At 52.3% G+C, this 26,535-nt stretch overlaps 9 protein-coding genes across 9 annotated transcripts; 6 read left to right on the top strand and 3 right to left on the bottom strand.

The window, feature by feature from the left end:
- Nucleotides 1–85: 85 nt before the first annotated feature.
- Nucleotides 86–1,017, top strand: BU25DRAFT_455092 (uncharacterized protein; the record flags this gene model as incomplete). Its single annotated transcript, XM_033709924.1, has 2 exons — nt 86–322; nt 373–1,017. The coding sequence occupies 2 exons, from the start codon at nt 86–88 to the stop codon at nt 1,015–1,017; spliced, it is 882 nt and encodes a 293-aa protein (XP_033565847.1).
- A 470-nt stretch (nt 1,018–1,487) lies between these two features.
- On the top strand, nt 1,488–2,041 carry BU25DRAFT_488229 (uncharacterized protein; the record flags this gene model as incomplete). Its single annotated transcript, XM_033711336.1, has 2 exons — nt 1,488–1,616; nt 1,667–2,041. The coding sequence occupies 2 exons, from the start codon at nt 1,488–1,490 to the stop codon at nt 2,039–2,041; spliced, it is 504 nt and encodes a 167-aa protein (XP_033565848.1).
- Nucleotides 2,042–2,480: 439 nt separating this feature from the next.
- On the top strand, nt 2,481–3,182 carry BU25DRAFT_488230 (uncharacterized protein). Its single transcript, XM_033711337.1, has 3 exons — nt 2,481–2,642; nt 2,701–2,812; nt 2,907–3,182. Exons 1-3 carry the CDS (start codon nt 2,571–2,573, stop codon nt 3,095–3,097), a joined length of 375 nt encoding a protein of 124 aa, XP_033565849.1. The 5' UTR covers nt 2,481–2,570; the 3' UTR covers nt 3,098–3,182.
- A 268-nt stretch (nt 3,183–3,450) lies between these two features.
- BU25DRAFT_488231 (uncharacterized protein) lies at nt 3,451–5,128 on the bottom strand (the record flags this gene model as incomplete). Its single annotated transcript, XM_033711338.1, has 4 exons — nt 3,451–3,627; nt 3,676–3,689; nt 3,742–3,782; nt 4,749–5,128. The coding sequence occupies 4 exons, from the start codon at nt 5,126–5,128 to the stop codon at nt 3,451–3,453; spliced, it is 612 nt and encodes a 203-aa protein (XP_033565850.1).
- Nucleotides 5,129–5,283: 155 nt separating this feature from the next.
- Nucleotides 5,284–7,750, top strand: BU25DRAFT_488232 (C6 transcription factor-like protein). The gene is made up of 2 exons (XM_033711339.1): nt 5,284–6,658; nt 6,716–7,750. The coding sequence occupies exons 1-2, from the start codon at nt 5,392–5,394 to the stop codon at nt 7,357–7,359; spliced, it is 1,911 nt and encodes a 636-aa protein (XP_033565851.1). The 5' UTR covers nt 5,284–5,391; the 3' UTR covers nt 7,360–7,750.
- Nucleotides 7,751–8,051: 301 nt separating this feature from the next.
- Nucleotides 8,052–10,548, bottom strand: BU25DRAFT_193394 (GMC oxidoreductase). Its single transcript, XM_033701027.1, has 7 exons — nt 10,345–10,548; nt 10,020–10,298; nt 9,009–9,970; nt 8,834–8,955; nt 8,650–8,786; nt 8,426–8,597; nt 8,052–8,373 (listed from the first exon to the last, which is right to left on the bottom strand). Exons 1-7 carry the CDS (start codon nt 10,360–10,362, stop codon nt 8,066–8,068), a joined length of 1,998 nt encoding a protein of 665 aa, XP_033565852.1. The 5' UTR covers nt 10,363–10,548; the 3' UTR covers nt 8,052–8,065.
- A 1,772-nt stretch (nt 10,549–12,320) lies between these two features.
- Nucleotides 12,321–13,497, bottom strand: BU25DRAFT_332216 (alternative oxidase-like protein; the record flags this gene model as incomplete). The annotated part of the gene is made up of 4 exons (XM_033702428.1): nt 12,321–12,493; nt 12,548–12,885; nt 12,939–13,206; nt 13,257–13,497. 4 exons carry the CDS (start codon nt 13,495–13,497, stop codon nt 12,321–12,323), a joined length of 1,020 nt encoding a protein of 339 aa, XP_033565853.1.
- Nucleotides 13,498–15,719: 2,222 nt separating this feature from the next.
- BU25DRAFT_418434 (uncharacterized protein) lies at nt 15,720–17,207 on the top strand (the record flags this gene model as incomplete). The annotated part of the gene is made up of 1 exon (XM_033707872.1): nt 15,720–17,207. One exon carries the CDS (start codon nt 15,720–15,722, stop codon nt 17,205–17,207), a length of 1,488 nt encoding a protein of 495 aa, XP_033565854.1.
- A 7,289-nt stretch (nt 17,208–24,496) lies between these two features.
- Nucleotides 24,497–25,618, top strand: BU25DRAFT_455101 (kinase-like protein; the record flags this gene model as incomplete). Its single annotated transcript, XM_033709925.1, has 1 exon — nt 24,497–25,618. The coding sequence occupies one exon, from the start codon at nt 24,497–24,499 to the stop codon at nt 25,616–25,618; it is 1,122 nt and encodes a 373-aa protein (XP_033565855.1).
- Between the last annotated feature and the right edge of the window lie 917 nt (nt 25,619–26,535).

The following is a 26,535-nucleotide window of genomic DNA, read 5'->3' on the forward strand; positions in this document are numbered from 1 at the left end:
TAACATCTCTCACTACCTGACCTGACGAAACGCCTACCCGTCGTCAGGCAGCACTAGCATGTTCATTGCGCACACTCAGGCCGCCATGCTTGTCACTGGCATCATTCTCGCGCCCGCTGTGATGGCTACACCGGCGGTTCAGGATTTCATCGATCTAAGGACGGTCATCAACGCAGCAGCAAATACCATTGGCGACCTCCAGAACCCCAACAGAGGTTGGGGCCTCTTTGGCAGCAGCAGCAGCCAGATGGGTACTGCAGACCTCATCAATAACGTCACAAGCACAATCCTGCGGTCGAAGTTCCAGATCGACACGAACAAAGTACTGACTCCCTCCACGGCTATTCACGCCGATTACTGACGCACACGCAGACGGCCTGGCTCAACCCCATCAACATCACGCCCAACCCAACTCTCAACACCACTGCACCATCACCATGGACACCGACTCTTCCGATGAGCTCCAGCATGGCCCTTCCGTCCACGCTTCCGACGAGTACACCCAGCCTCGAGAACACCGTTACGGATCTCTCGACCCCGTACATTGACTACGTTTCATCGATACCCAACTTGAGTACGAGCCTTACCTCGCTTGGACGCGCCTGGCACCGCGAGATGAACTCGCCAGTCAATCAGGCTATTGGGGTACTGCAGGAGAGCATCACCACACTACAAACCACCATGCTCCAAAACGAACTCATCAGCAGCTCCGCCGTGTTGCGGACCGTTCGCGCGAGTAGCTCACTGGAGAGCGCCCAGCAAGCGTGGAATCGTTTCCTCAACTTACCCGGAAGTACAGGTAGCAGTGACTCTGGTAACGATACACCGACTTCATCCAGGAAAAGGTCAATCCAACGCTTGCCACCAGCGAACGGTAGACAATACACGCACAAGGAACTTTGGGGCCGTAAGGAGCAGTCTAAGACTGGCGAACCAAGTCAGAACGATGCCGTTATCGAGTGGGGAAAGCAGGCCGAGGACCTTCGTCGTGGTACAGCTCAGCCGTTCAAAGCATAGTCGTGGTCCCCTACCAGTTCCCTTGCCGCAGCTGGTCTGTTAAGTAGTTCTTCTCGCTTCAATCAATTCGATGTTTGCTAGATATGTTCTGACGCGATCCATATGCGATCCCCGCCAACTGTGATACGCTGAGCTCCTTCAGCCTTCGTGTGAATAAGGAACACAGCACGGGACCTGCTCCTGCAGGCTAGCGGTATTTGTGGCGCATGACTGCCCAAAGCCATGCAAGCAGATCGTGAAGGAGCCATGTAGCGAACCGCCCTTACTTCCCTCAATGGTAGTTACTATGACGTCGCTTCCGCCAAAGAAGCAAACAAACAGACAATGAGACGTGCAGATCAGGAACGTAGCTGTCACAAACATACAGCAGCTTGTCTCAAACTCTGTACCTCAACACCTCGGACCTGCAACCAACCATCAGCTTCTCCCTAGATCAACCAAACCCTTCGAAAGACGACTTCAATACTGTAATGAAGCCTGAAGCACTCGACGCCTTTGCCACACAAAGCATACGCCCAGTGGCGTTGGAAGCTGCCGCAGCTAATCAAGCAGAGGTGAAGCAGAACAGTACAGAAAGCAAGATGAAAGAAGAAAAGGATGTAAGCTCATAAACTTGCATGCACTTACGAAACAATTCTAATGACCGCAGTCCCCACAAATGGAGCCCACCCGACCAGCCCTCAACCGCCTCAACACCCCGTTCGGCCAACGTACAGACGGTACAGAGTCCGCAGCCAAAGCCGTGGAGGAAATCGCGCAAGTTTGCGAAGGCATTGTGGAAGGCGTCAAAGCAGTCGTGCACGAAGCCGTTGTTTGGACAGAGAAGAAAGCAGAGGAGTTAGCTCATAGCGAGGACCATGCTGGACCATACGACTCCCCGGCGACAGCTGCGGGTGGCATTTCAGATCTAGATGCCATTGCAACAGGAGTGCTGACAGCAACCATACCTGTGCAAGAGGATGGCAAGGACAATGAGCCGAAGGATGAGCAGACGTCGGGTGGCAACGACAACTCGAGGTTGTAGGACGATCTTCCATATTCGCGAGAGGTTGTGACAAGTCTGGTAGTTCATGTATCGAAGTACTTCAAGGAGGAGAAGGAACGCTGTGCAGGCAAAGATTGGAAAGGTTGGAGTGCGAGATGGATAGATTTCAGCGAGGTTGAACCATATTTCGGGATGGAGGATCTTACCCATACGAAGGATGAACAGCATTCTTAGGTACATCAGTATCACACAGTCAAGGCGAGGTAGGACCGCAGATGTATATTACACTCTCCTGTAGCCAACAACGTCTGTAATTGTTTGAGTATGCCATAGTCGAAGACGTCCAAATGCAAGGCTGGAGATCGGACCCGCCCTAAGCCCTGCAAAAGTGGAGAGCTTGCCCAAAGCGGCATGGACCTCGGCCCTTAGCTTGGTGAAGAGCATCGACTCGCACGCTCCGTCTCGACTTTGCTCAATCATTGACTTTGCAAATATTCTCGCAATAAAACTCCCGAGGGCATTACACCCAGATACATCATCCCATTCTGACAGCGTCGACTCATTCGAAATGGCCACTTCAAAGCACCCACTCCTTCTCGCTGCGGCCGTAGCTCATGGCGTACTTTCTCTCGGCCACACAGTATGACTTTCGAAGAACTCCGACTGGTAGTGGAAAAGCAGAGCTGACAGTTTCGTAGACAAAAGGCCTTGAACAGTTCAAACACGCTTCGATGAGTGCTCTTCCCACCGCCTTGCGTGGTGCTGTGAAGGCGGGCTGGTATGAAGGGAGTGGATTCTTCCTTATGATGGGTAAGTATATCCCGCTTCTGAAACTTGATGCTCCATTATCGCGCGGAGGTTTTGGATGCGCCGTTCTAGGGCCCAAAGCTAACAATTCTCTCAGCTATACTAAATTATAAGTGGGCGCAGACAGGACTGCTCGATGTCTACGACAAGAGCATCGCTGGGCTGCTGGTGGCTATCTTGGTTGGTGCAGCAGGGAGCTACTTCCAGAGTGGCGATAAGCCAACTGCGACTACGCTGGCTGTTCTTGCTGTCTTGCAAGGACTGGGTGCGAAGGGTGTGGCCTTGTGAATAACTGCGATCTGGATGTGGAGCAAGTCACTTTACGAGCGTGATCGAATCCTGAGTCTATATACATTATGGATCACCATGTTCTTGCTTCAAACGCGTGGAGGGAGTTCCGGCCAGTACCATAACAGTGTCGTTACAGGCTGCCGTACCATTGAGCAGCGATAGCTCTCACTACCCTCATCACCACCATTCTCGCTTCATTCTACTTGATCAGGTATGAACAGAAACCCCTTCTTCTCCAGACTCCTCTCAAACCAGGCACTAGTGTATCACGACACCAGGAAGGCAACGAGGAAAGCCACAGAGACACCGACACCGACGCCAATAGCAAGCTTCTTGTCGCCAGACTTACTCTAATTGCTGTCGGCTTGCTTGATCATGCGCTCTTCCGCCTCGCGGATCACCGTGAAGGGTTTGCTGATATCCCATGTGGAGCCATTGTGGGGGTTAAAGGTCTTAGGATGGTAGCTGCGGAAGATGTTGCGCTCCATGGCGTAGCCGGTAACCTCGACCGGAGGAACGTTGAGGTGCTTGTTGGGAAAGTCGGAGACACGAGGCTAGAAGTTCCATCCGGTGACGCCAGCGCTGATGTCTGTAGAGCATGTCAGTGGTGCTGTCGGAGTGGTCGGTGGTTGGGTACTTACTCTGAGAAAAGGCAACGATGAACCTCTCAGGCCCTAGGCCTCTGTAATCGTAAAAGACGTCAGTCTCGTTTGTGAGGACTGGTTCTACGCGAAATATGAGTTTTATTGATAATACGATAATGTGATGATTTACTCTTGGTGCCCGGCGCCTCGAACATCAACCACTCCACCACGATATCCTCTCCCTGGGTCTCGACGCTCGGTATCCAGTTCCAAAGTAATTCTGTCCCCAGACGAGCGTGTTCCACTGGGCACCGCTGTACCCTGGTCTGTAAACATTGTCGGGCAGACCGTACCTATTCCCTATTTTGGCATCGTACTTCGAGTGCCTCCAGTACCAACACCTCCATGATGTCCAGCAAATGTCGTTGAAACATGGTATGTTCATGCTGTACTCGTCCCCAGTACTGACAGTCGAAACTGCCAAAAGGGCAACAGCGCCAAAGAGGTTGAGGTTGTGCATGTTGGTTACTGTAGCAGGCTTATATATACAAGAAGCAGACAGACGAAGGAAGGAAGCCGCTACCAACAACTGGAAGGTAAATCCAAGGTTGTGTCGGTACGAAAAACGAAACTGTTCTCCATGATAGGCTCGGTACGTGTCTAAGGCTACCCACTATCATGATGTTGTATACGATTGCCCATTTAGGGATTTGATTCACCTGTGGTGCTCATGGCAACGCCTTGACAGGCATTCTCCAGGCTGACTCTCAGTTTGATCGAAGTGCTTACCGCTGGCACTCCAATTGTACGTCAGCCATCAAACCAACTTATCGTGAAATATAAGCATGAAGAAGTCGTTTCAACATGAGCTCACTAGCGTGCTTATCTATGAATACTGCAACTCAGGAAACCCCTGGATCAGAACCGGTGATGTATAGGTTGGAATGGTCTTGCCTTGGCTATCAGGTCGTCAGGAGGGCGTGTCATATCAGTAAGCGTACGTTATGATGCATCGTATGTGGGCAACACTGATAAGAGGTCGACGCAGTCCCTCGCCTGCATACATGGACGAGTCGAAGATGGGATTTGCGTAGAGCACAGGAAGCGTCTTGTCGTACACGGTCCTACATGTGCGTAGAACAGCCGAGTGGAAGCAACAGCTAGCATCGTTGCGGCCGAGGTGAAGCATCTGGCCATGAACCTTGTTCCTCGGTGTCTCATAGACGTCACACATCATGTTCTGGGCCGCCTTGTCAATGATATGCTCCTCCCAATTGCACACTATGTGCGCCCTTATTCCACCAAACAGCTCCTGGTATATGAGAAGTCGTATCTCGGCGGGCAGATCTAGGAAGCGGAAGGAACGAGGTGGTCGAGGTATCAGCATTCCGAGGTTCTCGCATATGTGGCGCAGTGTGACCACAATCGTGGAACCTGTATCCATCGTGGAGGTGTGGAGGAACGATGGAGGAGAGAGCGTGGGAGCCTTGACGCGTTCGGCATTCGGCAGGGGTCCAGCTGGTCGGAGTAAGTTTAGCCGGCACTCTTTCTCCACAGCGATCTGCTCTAGTCATCTGACTAGTCTTTTACATTCCATCTCAACATTTGCCAACTTGCCCGGAAGAAAACCCATTTCTTAGCAATAGATACCGAGACATATGTGAAAGAGCTAGGACCTGCCATTGTCGAAGTAGTCGAGATATATTGATGGCCAGCGCCGCGCCCATTCAAAACCGGCCATACCGTTCGCACAAGGTGCCCGCCTGCACCAGATGTCGATCCCGCAAAATCCGCTGTCACATCGACATCCCTGGAGAACCATGTCTGTCGTGTCGAGAACGCCGGTTGAAATGTCAATATGTGGAATCCTCCACAAGTTCGCCAACCGAAGAGAATGGTGACCGGAAGCCTGGAAAGCGTCGCCGAATTAGCAATTCGGATGGAATGGAGGATGGACCTGTGCGGCCTCGATCAGCACCTATACTGCATAAGGCCACAAACAATCCATCAGCTTCCATCATTATGGCATCGCATCTTGCCGAAGACCTCGACATATTCAACCGTCACCTTGCCAAGCATCGCAAACCTGGAGGTGAAGCTGCGGACACATCGACCTATCAGACCCTCAACCATGACGTACAAGATCCAATCGTATATCTTACAGTTCCCAGATTTAGAACTGGACTACCACCAGGAAGTGGATGTGGGCGATCACAGCTTGACATCCTTGAGCAAATCATGGGTCCATTCAAGCGCGAGGTTATAGAGCTGTACTTCAAGCATCTTCACTACCATTTTCCTGTCCTAGACGAGGAGATGGGCGCACTTCTTCGTAGCGGCCAGCTCGAGAAGGCACCAAACAACCTATTGTGTGTCATCTATGGCATTGGATCACCGCTATGGCCCAGATCAGAAACGCTGAAGATGCACCCAAAGCCAGATGCGCATTATGTTTGGAATAAAGCCATTTCAGCGACCCTAGAAGACTTCCTCAGCCCGGGTATGTCGACAATATCAACCGCTATTCTCGACCAGATCGGCCGTCCGTCAGTCTCCATTGTTGGCAACATCACGCTCTGTGGTAAGACTGTTTCGCTTGCGCAGACGTTTGGCCTGCATCGCGACCCAGCGAAGTGGAATATCACAGAGAACGAGAGATCTGTTCGGGTTCGTCTGTGGTGGTGTGTGCTCATCACGGATACATGGTCTAGTGTTGCATATGGCGCTCCTCCACACATCACGAAGGGCTACTATGACGTGCCGCGACCGACAGTCAATTCACTTATCAGTCACAAGGCGAATCAGCAGCAGAAACAGGCGACTACTTGCTTTGTTCACTTCTGCGCATTGACAGAGCTTGTTGGATTGATTCTTCCTCTCATCTACGAAATCGAACCGGATCGCATGCAGCTCTCACAGCAGGTGGCCCACTTCAAGCGCGAATTGAACAATCTGGAGGCTCAACTACCTACATGTAAGTCATGGTCGAGAACACATATCGCATTCATGACAGATCCTGATCAATCTGCAGGGCTTCCCCTTCCCAATCAACCTGGATCTAGTAACCTTTGGTTCTGTTTCCTGTCGACGCGCTTACTCCTTGCCCGCGTAACACTACGCTCCGCAGTCCTTGAAGGCGATAGCACCTTGGGACGTGACAGGATGTATCAGCTACGTACAGCCTCATCAGCTGTCCTAGACTTCCTGCTCTCCCTCGGCGAATTACAGTTTCAGGACTTCTGGCTACCATACGTCACGCATCTCTTGGTCCACGCCATCACAGTCTCCCTCCGATGCACAGTCGAAACCCAAGATCCCGAAACACGTAATACATCCGTGACGCGACTTCAACATGTGATCGCCCATATCCAGTATGCTCGGGATAATTACGACTGGGACCTGGCGATTTACTGTCTTGAGAGATGTGCAGAGCCGGTTTCGAGGATTGCATCACTGAACTCGAGGGAGCCGGGACCACCGTCTGAGACCGGTGCTGAGATCACGAGCCTGGCACCGAATTCAAATGGACATAGGACTGGTGCTGAGGTCCCGCCTGTGCCGACTTTCGACGATACGAACTTTTTGCTCTCTGATATACTGGACCCGAATGCATTCGACTTTTCTTGGGAGGCGCTATGGGATACTCCTTCAGGCATGACGAACTTTGCTATATGAGGAATTGATGCTATCTGGTTGTCACAAGTGCAAATTAAAACTCGGCTTATCGAACCCACCATCAGCCCGAAATCTCCGGTGGTAGAACGTCTGAGACGAAAACAAGCTGCGCGCGCATGGTGGTTGCCTTAAAACTCTATCTTACCCAGATCTGTCTGCGAGCATGATTTGGCGCAGCCCAAACCAGCCTTTCGATGGGCACATCAGGAGAAGACAGAGCCGCATGCGAGGAGAGGCAGTATGTCTGAGAGCGCAGATGCCTCCATGTTTGCATTGGGTCGGAGGAAGATACAGGACCAGGCTATGGGGCCGAACGACTACTAGACGACGATGCGAGAAGCTGGCCAGTATGCAGTCGGGTTTGAGACTTCATTCTTAGATAATGATAATGTACCTGATTACAAACCTATCCTGAGCCCTTCGCAGTCTCCGCTCCCCGAACGCTACATACTGTTGGGAGCGCTGGATGTTGAGATCCCGCTCGGCGTACACACGACAACAACATTATCGCTTCACAAACCAGCGACACAGAAGTATACGAGAGGTAAGGTACAGCACACATGTACGGCTGGCAAGACATCTGCAAGAAGCTCATTCTCATTGACTATGCACAAGCGCTCAAATTCCCAACGATCACATACCCTCCACTCGTCTAACCTCTCCATACTAAAAGAGTGATACCGCCTGCATGAAACCTATCAATTATCTACAGTCTGCTCAAGCCAACAACCTCTCTCGGTGCATGGTAGGTAGGAACCTTCATATCAAGCGCAGCACCGCTGTAGCCCAGATCCTCAGCCGTCAAGACAGCGCACTTCTCACCAATGAGCAGCGCAGTCGAGTACGTGTTGCAGCCGACGTTGTCAGGGCAAATCGACAAATCAGCAACCTTGAGGCCCTTAACGCCGTGCACGTTAAGGCGCTCATCCAGCACGCCGTGCTTGACAATGCTGTTGCCATTCTTGGGCGCCATCGAGCAGGTGCCGAGTGAGTGCCAGGTGGTCTCAACGTGGCCTGTAAGAAGTCAGCTGGCTGTAATGGTCACGTGAAGGGAGGGGTGACATACGCTTGGTCCAGTTCTCAATGTGCTTGATATCTTCGGAGGTGTAGTGCAGATCATCAAGCACGTGCTGCGAGTTGGAGTTGAGGAAGCTGGGACTGGGGACCTTGCCCTTCTCGATGGGCATGGTCCAGGAGCCGTGCTGGATACCGGCGGTGATGTTGCCGGGAAGAGCATACTATGGTCTGATTAACACGTGGGGTATGTACAGCAGGAAAGGTAATACTTACAGCGTTGGTCGTGGCGAGGTCCATGTCGTTGGCGCGAGCGGGGCTGTCGAATGCATAGAACGGGTGCATGGACTGCACCTCACCAGCGTACGCGTCCATGCGGCGCGCTGTCTCACGGGACTTGACGTATCCCCAGACTTGTCATTGTCAGTTTGTACGCTCGTGAGTGCAGGAGAATACGTACCCATAGGTGCCATGTCACGCTTGTCGTTCATGAAACCAGCATCGAAGTCCGGAGCATCGTAAGGGTTAGGCGAGGTGATGTGAGTCGAACCACGCGAGAATGGGTACTCGAGGAAGTGGAACCTAGAAAGAGCATGTAAGCTTATCGTCTAAAATAGCACGCTCGTCGTCCATACATTGTGAAGAACTTGCCGGGCGGCATAACCATGTGGTCACCGAACCAACCAGCAATGACGGAATAGTGCATGACTGGCTTGTCGGGCTTGTCCTTGAAGTAGCTGTCCCAGCCGGATCGGAACTCTGGGCATGGCCACTTGTCCATCATGGTGAGCTCTTCCTCTGTAGGGCGGATCTTGACACCAGCTTCGATGCCGTTCGTTGCAAGAGGGCCTGTACCGTTGATGTTCCACTGCTCGAAGACTTGCTTCTGAACTGCAGGGTCACCACGGGCAAAGTCGTCGAAGGACTCGACATGTGGCTTAGCACGATAAGTCGCGAATGTAAGGTAATGGTCCTGGAAGTTGAGACCAACACCGGGAAGGTCGACAAGAGGCTTGACACCGGCGTTGCGGAGCTTCTCGGGGTCACCGATACCAGATCGCTGGAGGATGAGTGGTGAACTGAGAGTACCTCCGGAGACAATGATCTGCTTCCTGGCTTTGATGACCCTGGATGTCAACTGTCCTGGCGAAAGAGGCTTGGTGGGAACAACCTTAACACCAACAGCACGGTCGCCTTCAAGCACTACCTTCTCGACCTTGTTGTTGACCATTAAGTGCAAGTTCTGGTGCACGGCACGAGTGCTGTGGATGTAGCCATGGGCAGAGTCAGAACGACGTCCAGTGTCGCGGTTGATCCACTTGAGCCAGTGCTCAGCTCCATGGCCGGTGACCAAATCCTGAAGATCGTCGGTGGTAGGAATACCTTGGGATTCAGTGGCCCTCAGGAAGTCTTCCTTGATGGGGTAAGTGTAGTTGCCAAAAGAGACCTTGATTGGGCCCTCGAATCCGTGGATATCCCGGTTGTTACAGGCACGCTGGTAGGTCTCGTGCTTCTTCATGAGAGGGATGAGCTCCTTGGTGGTCCAGCCCTTGGCCTGGAAGTCATCGTAGTCGGAAGCAGAAGCACGTGTGTACATCTACACAATGATCAGTGGCCATATGGCCCATATGCTATCGAGTACTTACCATGAAATTAATGGAGGACCCACCTCCCAAGATGTGTGCGCAAGGTACGACAGCTCGGCGTCCATCGAGCCATTCCGAAGGTCGTGAGTAGTAGAAGGAGGCAGTCTTGCTGTCCAACTTCATGTTACGCGGGTAGATACCCGGTCGGAAAACCCATGGGTTGTTCAAATTCGACTCTCCGGCCTCGATCAGGAGGACCTGGAGGTTGTGGTCCAAGTTGGCCAACCGTCCAGCGACAACACATCCACAACTACCTCCACCACAAACGATGATATCAACCTGTCATGGTCAATGGCTGGACGTATGGAGGGGCAGGGCTCAGTACCTCGTCTGGGATCGTCATCCTGAACGTGTTTACCAGGTTGTAGCCTGGGTTGGTTTAGTATCGATTACTAAAGATGTTACCACAGGAGCACGAAGTCAACTGAGCATGGTGTCGCAATTCCAGCAGCAACATTCACCTTTTAAACCCGCCAAACCCCGCATCTCAAGGGCTTTCGGCTTCAAGGATATCTGTCACCTGAGGTTGTAACACCAAGCATTGCCATGGACATGCTCGGGCGGTGTCAAGATCCTGCATGGGCAAAAAGAGGGGATAGTACATATCTCATGCCTCAAACCATGTACATAGCACATCCAGGATGGCTAGTTAATGATATGTACCCTTAATTGAGTCTGCAATGGGATAAGCCTTGAGTGATATCTATGGTGGATGTATGCGTTGCTTGCGGATCCGGTGCACCTGGTGCTCGGCCTCGACGACATTAGTGGAGGTACGAAGGTATGATTGGTTTGTAGCATCGGCTGAGGAAGCTCTTCCAACGCAGTGGACCCACCGTCAGGATTGCCAGGATTGCCAGGATCCGCAGTGCAGGACTCGTATGCTCGCTACTGTAGTGAGATGCGGAGAACATACGCGCCCAGTAAGATTGGAAACACCAGGGTACATGGTTTCTCTTTCTGCAAGATAATTGCGGACCCGGAGCTGCGATTGTTTGGGCCATCATATTACAGCCTTGAAGTCGAAAGCCCAGCCTGTTGACGACGTGGGTAAGGGACTACCGAACTTATCTGTTCACGGACCGAGTGAGACAAAAGGATGGGAACGATGTGTGGACCTGACAAGCAAGCTCAATAGCAATTGGTTCGCCCCAAAATCTTATGCGATTAATGAATCCTTGGAGCTCAAATCATCGGCTGCAATTCTTCATCAGTGACAAGAGTGAAAGCTCCCTGAGCTCCTGCAGCTGCGGCACACCACGGCATTAGCCCGAAGACCGTCGTGGGGGGGGGGGGGTACGGCGTTGACGCTAGGGCCGCCGGGAATTTTCTCAAACGTTGGAGTCCAAGTCCCTCGTGGAACACACGGATGTGGGGTGCAGTAGCCTCGTTGCTGTCTGGGGGGGGGGGGGGTTTTGCTTTCTTGGCGTGAACGCTAATGCCAGAAGGTGCGGGGAAGTTCCATCAGCATATGCTGAGGGATTAACAGCCGGTCGTTGCGGTGCTACAAGTACCCTTTTCTAACCTCGCGTGGATTAACCCTCGCTTTGTGTCTTGATCAACAACACAACTGTGAAACTTTCCGCGACAAAAGGGTGGGCTGGAAAATGAGCTGTGAAATGTCCACACCAATTCTTATTTGCGGCAACTACATTTCCGAGGCCGAGGCGCTGGAGTGACTTCTTGCGGACACAAGGGCGGATAAAATGGAGTGGGGTGCATGCTGAGGCTTGGCTGGACTGTGCCTCGATGGTACTGATCGAGGATGCTCCGCGGATTATGAAGTTGGGTCCGGGTGGATCGCCTTCCATCTGAGGTCGTCCGTGAGCAGCTTCACTTTGACGACCAGGAAGTGGTGAATACTGAATGGTAGCTATGAACGTTAGCTTTGTTATGTCTGACTATCGTACCTAGTACTTTCACCTATCCATAGAGTGGGCGTGTCCAGTAACTACCACTACCCCTTACGTAGCAACAGTAAATCTCTCGGTTCTTTTAAGGAAACAAAAAGAAAGTAGCACTGGGACTTTGCCGAAGTTGGACAGGTTGACTCTGGCGCATCCGCATCGCCTGAATTCATTTGAAAGATGAATACCTGATCTATAGGTACTATGGAAAGCTCGTGCCTGCTGCTAACAGGTAACACCCATGAGAGGCTGGGTATTGTTCGCTTTAATGTAAAAGTATCCACCAACGCCATGACAGTATGATTTTAAGAGTGGAGAAGAAGATGTTGTAGGGTAACGGTGTAAGAGATGTTCAGATGAGGTCAAAACTCAAAGCCCAGCGGTCAGGTACCGCTTAGATTATCTCGTGTCGTTCCCAGCCAGTGGGTTTCGGGTGCGCAAGATCTTTGCTTGGGTGTGGCTTCGACAGGTCCTTGTACTCGCTCGCGTAGGGGTTTGGGTCTTCTTTCTGGTTGAGATTGCCGAGAGTGTGGTTCACCTCCCGATGCTTGCTCTCGTCTGCACGGACTAGAGTTACGTCAGTCGTTGTCACAAGACAAGGGGCATTCAAGGTAGGCTTACTATATAAAAGTAGATCTCGCATCGTGCGGTGACCTTCAGGCATATTCCAGTAGTCAATCGCAATGTCGGGAGCCTGCAGCTTCTCCCACTTGGGCAAGCGCCCGGCGTCAAGGTCTTCCAATTGGCGCGTGTATGTGACGACAGCTTCCTCTTCAAGGTATCCGACAAAGCGGTGGACGGTGCGAGGGCTGATGAGGTACGCGAAGAACAACGCATTGCACCAGATTCCCTGAGCGCCCAAAACCATAAGGCGCATGAAGGGGCCAGGCTTACTTATCTTGAGGAAGGTGAGCAGATGCATTCGTTCGTTGTAGCTTTCTTCAAGCAGTGACTCGATCCTAATTGGCAATCAATATCGACTTGGAACGTAAGTTGGAAAGTTATTGCTTACCATCCATTGTCTCGCTTCATCCGCCTCATTGAGTTGAGATGCCTGATCATACCCGCAACCATTCCGGGTACGCCTGCTACGCTCTCGAGAAATACGTTTCGGATCATGTATTTTTCTTCGGTCATAGCACCTTGCTTGTGCGTGTAGCCCGTGACCACATCAAGATTCCATCGCAGTATCTTGACAGCAATCAGGGCAGCTTTGTCTGATGCTGTCTGGGTTTCTCGATGAGCGACGGTGACTGCATTCATCTGGTCTTCGTTGAACTCTGGCATCTATGTCAGTGTACATCGACCCATGACATCACTGCATGCCTACCTGGATGAGGCCATGCCGCGGGTGTCCGGCGAACTAATTCTGTCTCCTTCTCCTCGAAGAATTTCTGGATTTTGGGACTTTCCGATGAGGAAAAGTGGCGTTGACTAGCCGGGGCCAGCTGAACATGCTGAACAACTACGAATGTTGGTCGTAACGCAGAGGTGTTGAAAGACCTGAGGAGCTGGGCTGTCGCTCGCCCAGAGGCGATTGATCCGCGTGTAGCTAATCTGCTGGAGATCATTGGTGGTTGCTTAGTGTATGTGTATCGATAAACGTTGGTGTATCTGTAGTGATGAGTACTGATGGTGAGCTGGAATCAGACTGAGGCACGCAATGGCGCTTTATATGATCAAAGGATTCATTGCAGTGACGCCAATGTCTAAAAAAAAAGCTACCAGTCCGAAGCTGCCACAATCTGGTAGCTGCAGTCGACACAGTCATCAAAGGGTGAAACAGGAAGCGTAAGGCTGAACCAGCCACTAGCGCGCAACAGCGGTCGGCATCGTCGACATGTATAGTGCGCGCCGGCTAGATCGTCAAATGAGATTGGTCGAGTAGAGTCACGTAGGACGTGTACGGTCGCGTGCAGAGGAAAGGTTTGGTGGCTGTGGCAGGGTCACCACGAATATCGACCGGGCTAGCGTTGGCCATATCTCAGCCGCAAATTGCCCGGAACCCGCAAGAACCCGAAGAAAATTGTCACAGCAACTTCAAAAGTCACCGAAGCATGCTTAAAAGATTGCGTCTTTTTTCGCATCAAAGAACCCTCTTTACTGCGCTCAAGAGCTTGCTTGTTGTTCATGCCCGGGGTCTCGGTGAACGCGCCGTTGTATCCACATGTAGACCTGAAGCGAGCTTCGGCATCCAACGTTACAGTTTCGACCACCCAACCCTGTCTCTGCTCAGAGTTCGTTGTGGATTCATTCCAGGCCTTGCGAACTTATCAATATACTGTTCGAGTCCTCTTGTACTTGGCGAGGCCATCATGGTACGATTTCGCGCGAGGTCGCTGTGCTTACTGACACTTAGAGGTACACTGTGGCTTGCAGCTCAAAGGATCCTTCACGGACACAGAAGGCTTGGATAGTAATATTGGAGACAAGTTGATTCTTCGTGACGGCTGTTATAGGTCACTGCCGTGCAGCTCCTTCGTCAGTCATCTTTCATATGTTCATTGCTTTCATTCATTCCGTCACTCATTCGCCGTGACAGCTTGAAAGGCTCTGGCTCTACTGTACGTTGAACCCGCTTTCACCACTCTTGGATGAGATGTCGTTGTGTCCGACGCCGGAAACAGATGCTGCCGATGGGCCCTTGTTCAAGTGCTGAACGAACTCCTTCAATTGGTCGGCACTGCCTTGAGCCTCGCCTTGTACCTGCACAAGATCAGCATCGAGAAGAGAGCGAGGGGGTGAACTATTGTAGGCTTTGGCAACTCACAGTGCCATCTGAGGCATTCGTCACGAAGCCAGTGACGCCAATGCTCTTGGCCTGCTTCTGGGTGAAGGACCTAGTGGCTGTATGAGTTACCTGGACGAGCATTGACAAAACCGAGGACGTACCTGAAATTGACACCTGATGGCACTATTAGTAGTGCTGACAGATGGGTAGGGCTCCCGGACTTACCTTGCACCTCACCATCAACCTTGAAGGAGATCTACGATATCAGCTCTGCTATAGTCTGCAAAACCAGAATGACGTACTCGCTTGTCAGACATTCTGGCTGTTGTTGTAAGGAATCGTTTCATTCAAAGTATTGACTGGACAATTGATACTAGAAGCTTGAGTGTGACGGATTACTTGAGTCGGTGTGCTTTTGTGCCTCTTCACGAGATCGACTTCTTCCAATGCAGGTGCGTAACGTCATGGTGAAGAACGCGCCCGGTAATTGGGCAGCATGGGTGCACCTGCCGCCAGCACTGCGGGGGCTTTTGATTGATTGATTGATTGGTTTAAGGTCCTATGTGAGTCTGAGACTATGGAGGATGAGGTGCAGTAGCTCCTCTGGTAATGCAAGGGCTTAGTTACAGGAGGTTGGGTTCTGTGAAAGTACAAGGATGGTGAGGGTTTTTGCCTGCAGGGGCTTCTCGAGCTCAGGGAAACCACGACTGGCGTTTGTACAACTCAACGGCTCCGAGTAATTTCATAACAACTCACATGCCGACCGTGATGGCATCTCGCCGCTCGCCCACCTTTCACTGCTGTCGGTGGTCGCGTGTGGTGATGCGTGAGCCAGTCCCACGCTAGTGTCGCGTTGTTTTGCGACAATCTCGTCGCTAATCAAACACCCCTTTCGACACATGGCAACATCCGTGATTCACCCATGAACCTTTGCAAGCACCGGCCGAACTGCTCTTTTGCAGCTCCACAGCGCATGTTTGCACCAGAACACCACCGCATCTGACCCCGAGTCTGCAAACAACACCCACTGTCAACAACCATCGACCCCCTTGTCGTCCCATCATGGATTCGATGCCCACGCCCCCACCAGAGCGAGGCTCTTCGCCAGAGCCATGGGCCACACCAGGCCTCGCACTAAACGCAGTACCTCAGCTCGACCGTTCCGTATCGACAGCTTCAAGCGTGTCCTCTCGCTCGGTGGGCTCAAGGCTCTCAGAAAGTGGAATACCAGGCAAGAGGCGAGGCTACATGAGACCGGAAGGAACACAATTTTCGGACTCGGCAAAGAACAGAGAAAGTGTCATGAACCTGGGAACGATCGCACATCTGCAATATTACTTTGCTCGAACTGGGCTGCTTGATGCAGCTACAGGACGAGTCGCAAAGTCGAGGAAATCAGGTTCGAGAAGTCCGAATGGAACCGAAGCGGGAGGCGACGTATCTATATTATCACCTGTGTCGCCATCTCTAGCAGCGTATGATTTCGGAGAGAGTCTGGTCGAGTCGCCCCACGACGAGACAGCTTCTATGGACTGGGAAGGCGGCGAGCCCATGATGCTACCACCTACCGTCAGCACCTACAAGCAAAACCCAGTATACGTGCCGCCGCCCCCAGACATGACCGTTCTGCGCCGAGAACTACGCGAATCGCTCGATGAAGCCAGCAAGCACCTGCAAGAGCTGGAGAAGGGTTTCGCCAGGGATGACCCTGTGGAGAACGGCGGTTCAGGGCCACGCTCAGCTGATGCGGCAGGATGGCATGAGATCCAGGGCCTCAATCTATTGGATGTCACCACTCTGGCCATCAGAGCTGCCAAGAACTACTACACTGCACATGAGGAGCCACAACGATTGTATGCTATCAAGACCGAACGTCAGATCCGCAAAGAGCTTTATGAAGTTTTGGAGGTGCTGAAGCGTTTGGCCATACGCAACTTCGCCAACGGTGTGCAGCCATATGAGGTTGCGCAGATCAGGCAGTGGATAGATGGCATCGGTGACTTGCTCGATACTGAAGAAGAGAAAGAGAGACTGGAGCATGCAGAGAGGGAGAGCTGGGCCTGGCGCGAGGGCGACTGGTCAGGACGGGAACGTGAGAGAGAGCTGTTGTTCCTAAAGTCTTTCGACAACAACGCAGACCCTCTGCCTGACTGGACAGAGCCCACCGAAAGCGAGCCTCAGACACCATTCCTTCTGTCTTTACAGAACGGTCTTCGACTCGTCCACCTACACAACAGTCTTGTGAGGAAATCACGTCGCCATTTTGAAGAGATCAAACAGTACCACACCGACACAGCGAAACCGTATCGATGTGCCGATAACCTGCGGTACTGGGTCAAGGCTGCGGAGCTACGCTGGGACATCAAGCTGGACGTTGACGTACTTGGTGTCGTCCAAGGCAAGGATGTTGCGGTGTGGCAAAAGTTCGATGCTGCTGTGCTGCTGTGGTGTCAAGGCGTACGCGAGGAAATCACTTCAGAATGGCTGAAGCAGAAGAACCAAACACGAGCACCGACCTTGCACATACGCAACCCGAGCATCGAAGCATAAGAGAGGACGAGCCTCTCTTTATTCCGGTGGGACATCTCTACGGACATTTTATCATATCTCCTTCGTTGTCTATGTTTCCACATACAAGTACCTAATTTGTACAAACCCACCGATCATGCAGTCGCCGGTATGTACTCAAAGGCATTGTCTGGTCAGGGACCGGAATGCCTCTGGGACACAACGACTACACGGTCGATGCCCACACATATTTTCCCTCCTGAACAGGAGTCAGATACCCCATTTTGAGCACTAGCATCACTTGCAGTAGCGTAGCATTTACATAGCCAAGAGGTCATGCAACTTATCACAACATTCACATCCTAACCTCTGCTTTAGTGAACGTGTCTTACTGTTCCACGGAAGCTACCGAGGATACAGCTGGGGATCGATAAAGTAAAATGAAGTCATCCATCGACACGGGACACACGGACGCAGTTGGTGGCGTCTGAGATTGACAGAGATGAGCTTCTGGAAACAGGGGTCAAGCTAGTGAAGATTGCGGTTCGCCGGGACCGCGTGTCAGGACTGCGGACAAACCGTTTTGAATGAAACAGCAGTGTCGCGCAGAGACAAACGTATCTTGAACGACAATGAGGGGGCTGGCGAGTGCATCTACATGCAAATCTTTTTCTATCACGTTGTTGTACCATCCACTCGAGGCTAGCTTCCTGCAGGCAGTGTTGTTTGTTGACGGCTGAGACCAAAGACTAGGCGAACGCGACTTCCCCGACTCAGCTCAGGCCTACCCTGCGCAAGACCCGCACAGTCGCTGCTGTTCCCCTTCCCTTTCACTTCCATGACGCAGAGCAGCTTCCGGGGTCCAGCAGCAGCAGCAGCAGATAATGGCCCCATGAACAGTCTGCGTGCGCTGCAATCGGTCGACAGCCCCGCGAAGAGTGAGGTGGCATCGACACCGCCTAACAATCCCGCGCCAGCGAGCAGCACCGCATCGTCATCACCGCGCACCCAACTTAGGCGCACTGCCTCGAACAGCAGCAGCATCCTGGACAGCACCACCAAGCTCGCCCGCAACGTGTCGCCTGGCTTGCTTGCCCGCATGAAATTCCTCAACCAGGCCAACAGCGACAACACCAGCAAGAACGCGCCTGCCTTGAACTCGATTGGCCGCATTGCTGAGCACAAAATCAAGCAGCTCGACGACTTCCACTCCACCAAACGCACATTCAGCATTGAGCGCCGCGGCACCGCCTGGAGCAGCGGCACAGGCAGCCAGTTCGGCACGCCGCTGATCCCCCAGCTGACGGGCGAAAGCGTCCCAGCGCTGGTCATGGAGCGCGACCTGGAGAGCGATATCAGCAGCGTCATCAGCACCAGCGACCGCGTCCTGCCCTCGGAGTCTGAGGCAGAGACCGACGATGTCCTTGACATGCAGAAGTACCGTCTGCCTGACATCACCAAAACAAAAAGCTTCAGCCAGACCATCGCCGAGTCTGACACCACTCCCCTCGCCGATTTGACACGCCCACCCACACCACCACCCAAGGATACCCCGCCTCTGCAGATAGAGGAGGAGGTTTCAGTGCTCGACAGCAACAATGATATGGACGTGGCGTCCTACTTTGCCCGCCGGCACCTGCACCGCACTAACTCCATCTACACACTCTCCAAGGCAAGCTTCACCAACCAGATCCAGCAATTGACATCGATGAAGCTCCCACCCACCACGATTGCGTCCGAGATCACCGCACTTCCCTCCTCCACACTCGCCGGCCGGGCACTGCACAGCTCAGCGAACGATATCCGGCTATGGATGGCCAAGGCTACAGAAGTGCTCAACGGGCTCGATGCTGATGACGATGTCGAGTGGGCTGCTGCCGCTGGAAGAGAAGGACTGGCCGAGGTCGATGCTGCGATCGGCAAGTTCGAGGGCCTCATCACCGTCTACATTACGGCCATTGAAGATCTACAGTCACGACCAGATATTGCGCTGCTGCCTTTGAAGGATCAGACAACTCTGGTCACTCAGATGGAAGAGATTGTCGGTAACTGGACCGAGATCAAGCGCACACTGAAGGGCATCAAGAACCAGGTAGAGATCGCTATGGAATGGGAAGAGCTCTGGAACTCAGTGCTTGGCGAAATCGGTGTTGAAGTAGAGACGCTCAGTCGCCTTGTGTTCGAGATGGAAGAGCGCAGACACCGTGTTATTTCTGACTCTGTCGCCGAGTCTGCAGAGAAGTTTGACATCGCCGACCTCGAGACGATCGTAGAGGAAACCCCGCGCCAAAACAAGATACGCAACAACCGGTTTAGTATGCCGCCTACGCTCACCGTCATGTCGCCGATCTCGCCCATTCCTCAAATCGAGCAGGAGAATTCCCGCCTACTGGAAATCTTCGCCAAGCTACAGCCCTTACGTGCATCGCTCGACTTCCTCCCTATGCGACTAGCATCGTTCGAGATGAGAGCCAGCACCATGTTCCCTTCCGCATGCGACGAATTGATGCGCAGAAAGGATCAGCTGGAGAAGCAAGAGAAGACCCTCGAAGCAGAAGCAGATGCGCTGAGAGAAGAGCTTGGCGAAGACAAGTGGGTGCACAGCTTTAGACAGGCTGGCAGCAAAGCTGTGGCTATGTACGACTCATGCATGAAGAGCATTGAGAGGCTACGACAGGCCATTGATGATGGCGATGATGAGAAGCTTGGTTCGCGCATCTCCTCATACAAGGACAAAAGGGATCATTACCCGCCGTCAATGAAGAGGGTGCTCGAGTTGATCGACATCGAGATGAAGCACAGGTCGACAGTCAACGGCGAAATCTTGCGCATTCAGCAGGATGTACGGCAGAAGATGTCTGATCTAGAGAAGGAGATTCAGCAGATGGACGCCATTCTGGATGAGGTGTCCGCATCTCGCAAACTCCGAGACTCTGTCTCTACGGTCCTCTCTGCACGCACCGAGGCTTCCTCCGCTATGGACACACCAGGCAGCTCGCCTGCATCGAGTGTTGTAATGAGCCGCAAAGGTAGCGATTATGGTACCGTGACTCCCGCTGGCCGAAAGTCACGTCAGTCCAGCACCTCTACGACAAGATCATCCGCTCCACCGAATCGCCGATACTCGAGCCTGCCTGTCGTTCCAGGAAGCACAACTCGCAAGTCATTGCCCGTCACATACCTGGAGCCAACCATAACCCGAACGATGGCTAGCACCCCTACACGGACAGCCCGCTCATTGACCCCTGCAACCGAGCGACCTGCGAACAAGCCGCGATGGAATGCAAGCACCAATATGCGAGATACCGTTGTCGGGCACCACCACAAACCGCTCTCTGCGACGCCACTGAGAAGTGTGTCTGGTCAGTCATCCATTCCTGTCCGAAGTCCTCTAGGTCGATCCTCGATGTTATCGCCTCCTCCATCCGTCCATTCGGCGACTGCAACGCCCGCCAAATCGTCTATGAGACGTCCGGTAGCGAGCACGCTGCAGGCACCCGCCACACCTCTCAAGAGCCCGACTTTTGTGCAATCATCGCCTTCCACGGGGACTCCGTGCTCTACTCGTCGAGTAACCATCGCCGAAGATGAAAGCAGCCCCCCTACCGAGGAAAGCCCTGTCGCTCGCCACACAGCTCGCCCAGCTAGTGCGATGTATAGTCGTCGTACCAGCCTTTTGCCTACGCCCAAGCCACGCACTACCTCAGCGACCAATCTGTTCACCCCTGCTTCGACACCTGCTCGCACTACCAGCAGACTTGGCAACGCCGAAGAAGGCAGGAAGAGTAGGGCTGGCGATGGCCGATCCAGCCGTGTTAGCGGTCGACAATCAAGCCTTGGTGTCACTGGCCGCCAGTCAAGTCTCGGCGTTAGTGGGCGGCAATCGAGCGCGGGCGATAGACCGGTTTGGAGATAGGCTCTCACAAAGCGACCGTATCTCCTGGACACTTGAGGCCGTCTGACACACTGTCATGCTATCCCTTCCCATATTCCTCTCCTTGACCCTGGTTGGTCAACTCCTTCTTTCACGCCGTTGTCAAAGCAGCGGTCTCGACACCTAGCATTTTACAAGCGACGGTGGGTTTTCACATGGTGCATGAGTTGCATGTGCCGGCGTTCATGGCGGATGGGAGAGAGTATCCTATACCCCGGTGTTTGCTTATTTGATTGTTTGTGGGTTTTTGTTTTCGGATACAGCGCGCGACTGTACATCATCAATGGACAGTGAACAGCGCTCAGCGCTATACAACAGGCACGAGCTTGTACACCAGGGCGTTCAAATTGCGAGACTTGTGTGCTGTAGTATGGAAGGAGACTAATGGTATATCCGAGCGTCAGAGCACAACGTTGTAGAGAGATAGAGATACCATAGTGAATCGACGTATCAGCATCGGCACTTTTCTTCTGCTTCAAACTATGTCTTGCTATTGGTAGATCAGTTCCTTCCTGGGTCCTCTTGCTGCCTCGCCAGAGCATTACCACCATAGTCCCTCTCCATGTAGTGTCCCTCCCTACTCCTGTGCACATTCATGTTCTCGAGGAAGACGTTCGTGTCATGGTGCTTGTCGCATCTTCCAAGGCGGGAGAATTGATCGACGTTCAGTCGCAAAATTTTACCCTGCAGTCTATCAACTGTGCAGCGTTTCGTGCTTGGCTGATCATTGGACGAAGGTGGACTTGCTTCGGGCGGAGGCATGTATTGCGCCATAAAGGATGGTACATTCCCGTCATTGAGGTACGAGGCTTGATTAGTGTTGGCAGGGGTTGCATGAAAGGCCTGATTATAATCATAAGTTCCTCCGAGACCTTTGTGATGGCGACCGTAGCAAGTAGCTGACAGCTCTGCTATCAAGTTGTTGTTCAACATGTCGAGCTTAACGGCCGGGTCGCGACGAACTTTATCCACAGCTAAGGTAGACTCCTGTATCGACGATTCCAGAGTTTGGATGCGGTCAAGATCACCGGCGTTTTGCGGCTTGAAGCGGTCATTAGGGGTTTCGCGTCCAGGGCTTATGGGTAGAGTCTGTGACGACCTGGGTAGACTTTGGGGTCCGGAAAAAGTTGTGTGAGTTGGTTGTACCAAGCTATTTGTCCCCCTCTACGCTCAGATGGGTGGTCAGCTTTGTTAGAGTGGGCCGATCGTACTCGCATGGAAGTTCGGCTGGCACTTCATGAAGTCGACAGCTGTCGTTCGACGGCTTGCAGACATTGGATTCTAGAGAGTTATTGATGCCAAGATTTGCAAGCATGCGTTGCATCTGGTCCATAATTGCACCCTGTTGCATCGGTGACAATGCGGGTGGATATATACAATCCTGAGGGACGTCGAAGCAAGAGGAGGCCATAATAAGGGAACCAGGATTGATTCTGCTGGCGATATCAGGTCGTGTGGAAGTAAGAGTGGCTTCTTCCATGTAAATCTACTTATATGTAAAGCTTAATGTGCGCCTCACCAACACATTGGCAGCCGAATGGCAAGAGAAATATTGCCAGCATAACGACAGCGCAAGAGTACATCGCCAACTCCTGTGAGTATTTCTATGTAGTGATTAATACCGGACGTAAATCCAGCTAGAAAAGACACATGGTCGCGTGTACGTAAGTATGAGATCGCAACAAAAGAAAAGGCTGACGTGGAGACATATGAGTTGGCTACTTGTGGTGTGGGGGTCAGCAGTGTATCGTACATCCTCTTAAAAGACGTGCCGTGGCGTCGGATCCCATCCGCAAAGTAAGTTGTTGTGTCAGGTGTGATGGGCCCGGAGTTATCGATATCCAGACATTGTATAGCTGAAGTGGAATTGATAATGAGTGGAACTGATGATGAGTGGAATGGGCGATGTCGTGACGCAGCATGGTCGCCACGTTGTATCCGGCCGTTTGATGTTGTACATGTGTAGTGAGTAGCGACCCGAAGCGAAGAAGAGACACTGCCGCTGTGACGAGTTCAACCCGATACCTTCCCGAACATAGGCGGGCAAGGAGATGTCCCAATCGACAATGTCCAAAAGAACCCACACGAGCGCCGTCTGGAACACGCAACCCAAGAGAAGCTGGCTAAGAGCAAACGGACCCATTAGAGTCACATTGGCCTTGAGTCTAATCTGACAATCTGTTACAACGGAGGTCTGCAAGAGGGCGTACACAACGGCAAATATCCTCATAAGGGCGAGTGACATTATAGGATTGGGTGACGCATTCAGGTCGTGCCTTGTGCTGTGGATACATCATTTCGCGTACATGACGAGGAACGCAGGGATGCACCCGAATACGTATAAATCGAGCAGACAACCTAACGTGGTTGCAACGTGAAAGCCTACATTTCCAACGTGCCCAGTATGTTAATCTCTTGCAGATAGGCTAGACCGTGTAATCTGCTTAGACGTCTTCTATATATGAGGTTATGCTCGACGCGAAGGTGCGTTGCTTTCTCGATATATTTCCAGCAGTTGCAGAGGGCAAAGAAGCGGACCCATAAGGGTACAAGGTTCAGACCGTCATACAAGACAAGACATCCGTATGGACAACTTTTTCTGCCAAGATAGTAATCGACGAGGTTTCTGTAGCATTTGTCACCGATAAGATGGCCACAGGGCTGGTAGCAAAGTGGAAGGCAAACAACCTCGTCTGCGTTTGCAGGATCGCCTCTCTCGCCAAATGTGTCGTGGCACACATAGCAGCGTTCGTCGACTGGCCAGGGAGCTGCAGGCACCGATTGCGGGCTCGTAGGATTCGTGGAAGGTCGTTGAAGATCGGCATCTTGGCGATCTTTACTGGACTACAAGACGATATATGAGAAGACGTGGAATGCGTAACAGAAGAGGTGAGGAATGATCAAGCGAAGACGAGAGAATTATGAAGGGAAACGAGACGAAGACATGTGGCTTGTTTGAGCACAACTGAGACAGCAGGCAAATGAAGAGTCCAAGCTGCAAGAGCGATCTTGTAAGCATTCGTCCTGTTGCTAAGAAAAGTGGAGCAACCTAGAGCTTTGACAAGGCCAACCAGGGTAGTGGGCATGCACGTAGCCGGGTTGCATTAAAACGAAACTGCACTGAAGTCAGTCCAAAGTACACCACAGAGCAACAGAATAAGGAGACTCTGTTCAAAAATGTGGAGTCACAACGTGGGCTCGGCTCCAAAGTCGGACGAACCAAGGTTGTGTGCTCACAAATATCAGCGCAGGATATTTGAGCCAGCACGATCAACCGTACACCTCTACCTTCACCGTTTGCACTTTCCCAACCGCTAAGATGGGCTGCAAACCAAGCAAGCCACCGGCTCACAAGGTCATGAAAAGACGCTCTCAACCGCAGCCACGATCCACAACCATGCCTTTGGTGGAAGACTTCCCACGTAATTACAGGTTCATAAAAAACCTAGGGAAAGGCGGGGAAGGCCAGGTGCAGGAGTTCGCCCAAAAGCGCACTGGCACGCTGGTTGCCGTGAAGGTTATCAAGCGGAGACGAGGCGGTCGGCCGCGCGAAGTTGGATTCCTGAGTAAGCTCCCCGAGAACGACTATATCATCAGATATCTGGGATATTTCGACGGATGGCCAGATTGGGACTACTACACGATCGTCCTTGAGCATTGCCCGGGTGGCGACCTATACCAGTTTTATAAGAAGTGCACAGCGTCAAACGATCAGGCTGTCTTCTCTGAGGCGTTCATGTGGACCGTTTTCAGTCAGGTGGCAAAGGCACTTGCGTTCATCCACGAAGGTGTAGGGTGTAGGAACCCGCGCGACGCAGAAAAATGGCGATCACTAATACACTGCGATATCAGACTGGAAAACATCCTGATCAAAAGTCTGGGGACAAATAGCACTTACTCGTCGATAGTCATCAAGTTAGCGGACTTCGGTCTCGCAGGGTACTATGATCCGAGAGCTACAGGTCCTAACCACCTAGGAACGCCTGCATACTGGGCGCCAGAATTGGACTGGGAGAGATTACTGTATACGCCAGCAAATGATGTCTGGGCTATCGGAGCGGTGATGCACCATCTTGCTCACGGCTTCTTACCGATTGAGGATCCCTGGACCACCATAAAAAGGTGGGAGAAATGGAATGCAGGGCAGCCGTATCCAAGTAACTGGCCCATCAAGAATGAAGAATCCTGGTGGTGTGCATACGCGAAGCGTGAGGTCGTACCCATCAACCTCGAGCCCGGGAGTCACACGGAGGACTGGCGGAGGAAACGACCAACGCCAAAGTATTCGAACGCACTGAATGATTGCTTAAGCCTGGCGCTGAAAATACACGCTTATGATCGGCCAGAAGCTGGCAAGCTTGCGCGACATATCGAGTCGACACGAACGGATGTCTTGGTCAAAGCTCGAGCAGGTCAAGCTACCAATGATAGTGAGAACATGGAACTAGTGACGGGGCGTGGCATCTCCACGTTCAGGGGGCATCCAAAGGGAGATGGTTTGCGTCAAAGAATGACGTGAGGGGTCAGCGATGCGTTGGGGAAGGAGAGATGGCCATGGCAGAGGCGTTCACGAGTCATTCGCCGAAACGGGGGATAAGCAATTTAACAGGTTCATGGCGTACGAAGAAAGAGACAAGTCGCCTCGAAGAATGGTATAGATGTTTGGACTTTGTTGGTGGATGACTATGATCGACGCGTTGTTCGCTAAGACGCGCCTGCTCAACTTGGAGCTAGCTGACTAATCACCAATTCTCTCCTTCCTCTTTCCTCGTCATTCGTCCTTCATCATCAACAACACGAATAACATAGGCAGTTTGCACAATCAAATGTCACGTTGCGTTGATATTGCTTCATAGAGTCGAACTCTAAGCGGCTGGCTCGAACCGGGAACGATCGAAGTTGCAGGAGTTCTGATCAGGACTCGAGCACAAGCAATGACCGTATGTACAACACTCCCTGCTTCCCTGCCTCCTACCCTTATGTGATGAACGGAAGCGCTGGTCTGAACCACCAACGTGACTCCCAATACACTTGAACCGAGAGCTTCCTCCCCTGCCCATTGCGCTTTCTTGTGGTTAGCGCTCGCAAGCCCGGACAGATGCGATGGGAACAGACAGGCGAAGAGCTCGATGCGCGAGACTAAGATAGCTCTGATTGAATTGCATCTCCACCATCGTATCACCTCTGAAGCTGCAGGACAGTTGCTGACTCGAACACAGATGCAGTACGAATCTCAATAGTTCTCCGCTCATTATGCGCGCAATGCGCAATCAAACATCTAGTGGTATCTCCCGCGCCTTTTGAAAACCTAACGCCATGAACTGGATCTCCTCAGCCGTCTAGTAGACACCTTCTTCCAGTATCGGCACAAAATCAATCCCCACTGCATCCTCTCTGACTTCCTGCGGCGCGGGCTCTTCATCCACCATCAACCCG

Source organism: Macroventuria anomochaeta (assembly GCF_010093625.1).
Source record: "Macroventuria anomochaeta strain CBS 525.71 unplaced genomic scaffold BU25scaffold_4, whole genome shotgun sequence".
Taxonomy (NCBI): Eukaryota; Fungi; Ascomycota; class Dothideomycetes; order Pleosporales; family Didymellaceae; genus Macroventuria; species Macroventuria anomochaeta.